We start from the raw sequence: 6,000 nt of genomic DNA, 5'->3' as shown, positions 1-6,000 counted from the left end.
ATATATATATATATATATTTGGTGCCTTACGTTTCCGTTAGTTGCCTGGTCTATGGCAAACATATCGACGGTCCACTCGGAGCCGATGGCAACGGCAGCTCCGCCGAGCATCGGATGCTGCAAAGCCATGTCTACGACCCAGTCTGAACCTGCAAAAGCCCATTCCCAAGGTACACCCTCTCCCGGAGGGCGAGGAGGCACCTGCGCCCTTGCATCTGTCGCTGCTTTTGCTTCTGCTGCTGCTGTTGCTTTTCCTGTTGCGGCAAAGTGTGGTGCAGCACGTTCCAACTGAGGGGAAGAGCCTCCCACGTCACGAATTAGTTCGGGGTTGTTTTGTTTGTCCGGGCTGTCTCCGTTTGCTGAGGTGTCAGCTGCAGCTTCACCTCCTACTGCGCAAGCAACAAGAGCAGGCACCGCCATTTGTGATGCTTGAACTCCTCGTTCTGGGGCGAGCGGGGCCGTTGTTTCACCGGCAGGCGCTTTGAGAGACGAGTTCGTGTTTGTTTCGCGCAAATGTATGGGAGGGGTGATGACTTCAGGGTCTACTTCTGGCAAGCAGATCCCTTCGCGCAGAGGCACAGAGAGCGGCCGAAACGCTGTGGCTGCCACTGCCACAGGAACACCAGAGGGTTCCGCCGCCGGTGCTACTGCTGCTGCTGATGGTGCCGGTGAAGGGGAAGCAGATGCTGGGCACCCTGGAGGTTGAGATTTCGCCTGAGAAGCCTGCGTTGAGGGCCGGCTGGGTGTTGCAGTAGTTTGAGGTACTGTTGGTGCTGCTATTGCTGTTGCTGTTGCCGTTATGGAGGCAGCAGCAGGGGGTGTCCAAGTCGACGCGGCGTGCGTTAGAGGTTTGATTTGAGAGGAAATATTGTGGGGCGTTGTTGGTGCGGATAGGACTGGCTGGTTGTCGAGGGTGTGGATGGCTGTGGAGTCCTGCCTGATGTACGGTTCAATGAACTGTCTATATAGCTGCTGAACGTCGGGCGGTACTTCGGGAGCTAGCCAGTTTACTGCATACATGTTTCTTCCGCTGGTGAGGACGTCTAGGCATTTTGCCTGTACAGCGCAGGCGTACAGGAAGGTTTCTTTGGCGGTCTTGTCGAGAGGCGTGGGGTCCACGGCACTGAGGGAGACTCCCATTTGCTTTACCAGCCCCACAAGCTGTTCCAGCATGTTCTTCCCCGTTGCCTTTTGGCTGGTGCTCTCCTCCTGCAGGATCTGTAGTTTAGCAGACACCGCCGCAACGCTCAGGAACGCACGCCGGTGCATCAACTCCGCCATGTACGCTCCCGCGTAAGAGGCACCAATGACGATGCCACTCGCCAGCCCCACGGTCCAGGGGAACACGAGGAAGGAGAAGGGAAAGCCCATCTGAACGCCCCCTACGGTGCATGCTGTCAGCAGCAGCAGCAGCAGCAGCAGCGTCAACTTGTGGTAGTGCATCAGCTTGCGCCTCCGCACCAGACACACCGCGTCTATCAACACGCTACCCACGATGCTCCGCAGAAATGTTGATGTCATGATGGCTTGAATAGACAGCAACAGCGCCTGCACACGCCGCAGTATCCGCAGGTGCCCAAAGCCCCAAACCCTCGCGCCGGCTGCCAACAGTTCAGTTTCCTTTTCATGCAAACCATACCCTCATTAGAAGACCAACACCGGCAAATACAAAGGCCCGAAATCTCGTGCTTGCATGCATGTATGCACTCACGAAAAACACAGAACACACTAAGCGGCACATGCATTGCCCCCAAAATGCTGTGTCTTCCATGCTGAGCGAATCAGAAGTAAGCAGAGCACCGAAAATTTCCAACTGCCTGTTTGCATGTAGCCGTGTATGCATGCGCCGAGCATACAACAGCAGCAAAGAACGAAACAAGGCACCAAACTGCGCAGGCGAACAGCCTCCCTACGCCTCTAAAGTTTCGACGGCTGATACACAGGCTGGGCAAGCTTGTTGTAATATTAGAGGGCTTGCAGCACCGTCAGTATGAACCCGTGCATAATCCGGTCAACATCACCATGTATGTTCCACCAAAGGGCACATACATGTAATGTGCATATTACATAAATCAATATGGGTATTTGTTGTGGCAACACGGCAGAGGTTGCCTTGTGGCAATACATAAGCGTCTTTCGAAGAGCACACATGACACCTGCATCTGCACAGATATGGACAATATACAGCTGTCCGAATTCATCCACTTACACGCAATATGTACATTTATCCCGTGCAATTATACAATTGGGGATGAGGCACGTATATACAAAATGATAACAGACGTATGACATAGGTTTCTAGCGGGTAAATGGAAATATATGTGTTACCTCCTTGTATGGAGTGAGGGCCAGGGAAATTGTTTGGTTAGTCTTGAGGAGAAGAGTAGCGGGGCGAATGGAGCTGAGAAAGAAGGCAGATAACATAAGAGAAACAGCAGCACGTTCTGTATGCCTCTTGAGCAGCGGTAGGTAGCCAGCAGAAGCCAGCACAACCTGCAGCAGGACCTCAATGACATCCAAAGCCAACAAAAATCCCGTGGAGAGGCTGCCCGGGTACTGATGCTGCGGAGATGCTGCTGCTGCTGCAGGTGCACCTGTTGGTGCTGGCAGGCTGGAAGCGTCCGTGATGGGTTCCGGGGTACCAGAGGGGCTTTGCTCCATGAGCGGAGAGGTGAACATGGCAGTCCACTCGGGTAAGTCGTAAAGGGTATTCAAAACAATTGTCAGGATGCCCACCACCACCAGGCGTTTCGCCCGCGCCTTTCGCAAGAACTCGCCATAGGCTGTCTCCACTTCGGCGTCCCTAAAGATGAGCGAGAAGTGATGGTGCGGCGTGTTCGTGACGTGGCTGCTGTTGCTGTTGCTGTTGCTGTTGTTGGTGCTGTTGGTGTAGATGTCGGCGTGAGGGTGGGCGTTGGTGCTACTTCGGCTGTTGGCGTTGCTGAAGCGAACACTCATGACGCTGTTCAGACCGTGCACAAACCCTTCTTCTTTGCAAATACCACTGCGCGGCACCCCGGAAACCGCCGCAGAGTTGGTACGATGTGCGTTAGTGGAGTGCAGGCGGCTGTCAGCCCCGCTGGTGCGGCTGCTGAAAAAAAGACAAAACAAAGTGAAATGGATGCCACTAAGGTCCGACGCTGCACTTGAAAACCGCAGTTCTAAACAGCACATGAGGCTCACGAAATTGAATAGCAGAAGCATTAACAAAAAATGAATGCAACACGATGGGCACAACCTGCATTGTTGGTCTCCTGCAAAGCATAGAAAAGAGTCATCATATGCAACTGAAGCAAAGACAGTGCGAGTAACAAGACATTTTTTTCAGAACAGCAACAAAGAAGGTTGCGGCGAGAAAAATAGCAGCACCTTTGAAGGAAAAATTCACTGCTACGAACACCAGAAACGAATACATGACTTCCGCATACCCATAAGCAGTAATCAACTAAACTAAGTGCTAAGAGATGATGAGACAAACTGAATAACAAAGAACTGCCAGCCTCTGTGTAATCATTTCATGTCAGCTTCGCTATCATCTGTGCTCCTGTATTGAACTTCTTGGAGATGCAGTCCATACAGAAAGTCACGAATTGCTGCTGAAGTGATTACATGAATGCGATTTTTCAGCTGTTGGACAAGCAATGAATACCCTACCATGTTACTGCAACTGTTGCTCAGCTTGTGCAAATTCAGTCATATGAGCAGCAGCTACAGTATAATTCTCATATATTGTAACAGTTTGCAGCATCCGCACAAACTCGCAGTACCACAGCCGCTGTTACAACTGCTAATGTGGGAGCGAACTCGCACAACAGGGCGACTGAAAACTGTGTAAGCATATGGTGTGAACAGGGGAACCTTAAAAACAATTAAAAGTCCCCTGAGTGATAAAAGGGTGTAGAAAAATAAAGGTGGTCGCGACTGAAAATGTGGCGAAGAGAAACATCCACAGTAAGTCTCCATCGATAACAGCAAACAACGACAACAACGTATGAACGACGCCAACTACGAAGGATGCTCAAAAGCGCGATAGTGGAGCACGCAACAAGCTGCGGGACAAGGGAAGAAGTGAGCTGCAAAGCAGAACAACTTAGAAGAGGGAGTTACGAGAGAGGAAAAACAAGTATTCAGCAGCCAGGGGGGCAATAGAAAGAAGAACAGGCTCAACAAACCAGACCAACAGCTGATTGCAGCCTGGATTCCATTGAGAAGCCGACCGGCACCGGCATTGAGGTGAAAACCATAAAATCAAGAGTAACAGAAACGGAATAAACGTGCAGGTTCACCGAAGGGTCGACGAGAAGGTCCCTTTCATTCGCCAAAGAAGCCGTTCAACAGATGGCAGCCCCCGCGGACTTCGCGTCGAGCTGCAAGGCACGTCTACAGAAGCAGCTTTGCACGCAGCAGCACCAGCACCGTCCCCTCCAGCTGCTACCCGCATGCACGCAATGGTTCCCAAAGTCCCCCCTGCATCCGCTACCTGCCCCTGCTGGGGCCAGCGGCCGCCTTTTGTTCTCCAGCAGCTCTCGGCACCATCAACTCCAGCTTCATCCGGCACCGGAGGCCCCTCGCAGCGGGCCCCCAAAGGACATCCGGAAGAACTCTCTGCCTCCACGTCCTCCCACCGAACTCGAGAAGAACCAAAAGGGATAAATGTGGACTTGCGGAGAGGGGTCCTTCTGCCTCCTGCACTGGCTGGCTGGGGACCCCATAGGCAGGGGCCTCGGAGGGAAGCCCTCCGGGACAGGTGGCGTCCCTCTGTTGGCTGCGAGTTGGGTGCTGCTGAAGCGTCTACGCCAAGTGTAAAATGAGATGCGTCAGGCAGAGCCTGATCGCTGGGTGTACATACAGAAGAACGAGGGCAGACCCCGGGGTGGATGTCCACGCCAAGCAATTCTTGTTCTTTACAAGAATCTTTGGAGGCGAAGTGTTTCCCGCACAAACCACTAAACGCTTGAGAAGGCCTCTCTTCATGTGTACGAACACCCGAAGCTGGCAATCGAGATGGCAGGTAGGCGAGACCCGTCTGGCTCTGTGCAGGTCGGTGCGAAAAGATGTTCTCAGACAGCGAGCCCAGAGCGGGAAGAAGGGCCCTTTCTGGTGGGCCCCCCGACGAAGAGCTCACTTGAGGGCGCCTCAGGGGCCCCCAAACGTCAGGCGAAACATCTCGGCTGAAGGGCGTGGCAGAAGAGCAGCATGAGCGGCTAAAATCCGAGCATATGGGGTTATTACCTTCCCGTTTATTTTTAGTGGATGATGTTGGGCTACCTGTTGCAGAAGCTGCTGCTGCCCCCGCTACTGCTGTTGCCGTCGCTGGAACCGCTCCTGAGGCGGAGATGTGTTTAACTGTGGGGTTAAGCTCCGTAACGAGCAGTGCCTCTACCCACTGTTTGAATGAGCGGTATGCCGTCGCCATGCGGGAAGAGGAACCAGCAGCATTGGAGGCGACCTGGTGCCGTTGTGGACTGGGGCTGCTGGTGCTGCTGCCGCCGCTGCTTCCAGACACGGCAGTGTGCAGCGAAAGCACATTACGATGACCACCGCCAGTTAAACACTCAGAGGGCATCTCGTGTGTTGCCCCATGCCCCCCCCACATGGCAGTGAGAAAAGAGGCCGGCAGCGGGTAGCCAATCGCGCAGCAGCAATGGGTGAAACTGATGCAGCTGTGCCAACAACAAAAAGAAGCGGTGGAAGAATGGGAGTAAGGCAGCTATTGAACCATCGCTGAGGCCAAGGGAACGAACGGGTTCTTGACGTCCAAGGGGACGTCGGCGGTATATACTGTTGGCACAGTTGCATGCAGGTGAAAATACATGAGAAGAAGAAGGACTGCCACGGAGAGATGCATAGACACTTTAAGTTTGTACTGGTTCTACTGCAGGTCTACCGGGAGTAGCCGATACACTCTGTTCACGGAACGCTGTCGCGCTGGCGAAACACTCTGTCGTATTTGTTGCGTCTGTGCCCTTCTCATATTGAGTTTCTTTCCGTGCTTCTTTT

The 6,000-nt window shown here is 53.2% G+C and overlaps 1 protein-coding gene across 1 annotated transcript; it reads right to left on the bottom strand.

Annotated features, from left to right (window-relative positions):
- Window positions 1-201: 201 nt before the first annotated feature.
- EMWEY_00024740 (hypothetical protein) lies at window positions 202-5,566 on the bottom strand (the record flags this gene model as incomplete). Its single annotated transcript, XM_013480949.1, has 3 exons — window positions 202-1,548; window positions 2,329-3,145; window positions 4,287-5,566. Coding segments are annotated over 3 exons (3,444 nt in total), but the record flags the coding sequence as incomplete, so codon positions are not given.
- Between the last annotated feature and the right edge of the window lie 434 nt (window positions 5,567-6,000).

Source organism: Eimeria maxima, genomic scaffold, assembly GCF_000499605.1.
Source record: "Eimeria maxima Weybridge genomic scaffold, Emw_scaff256, whole genome shotgun sequence".
Classification (NCBI taxonomy): Eukaryota; Apicomplexa; class Conoidasida; order Eucoccidiorida; family Eimeriidae; genus Eimeria; species Eimeria maxima.
Note: the sequence above shows the minus strand (reverse complement) of the source record. Positions and strands in the feature narration are given on the sequence as shown.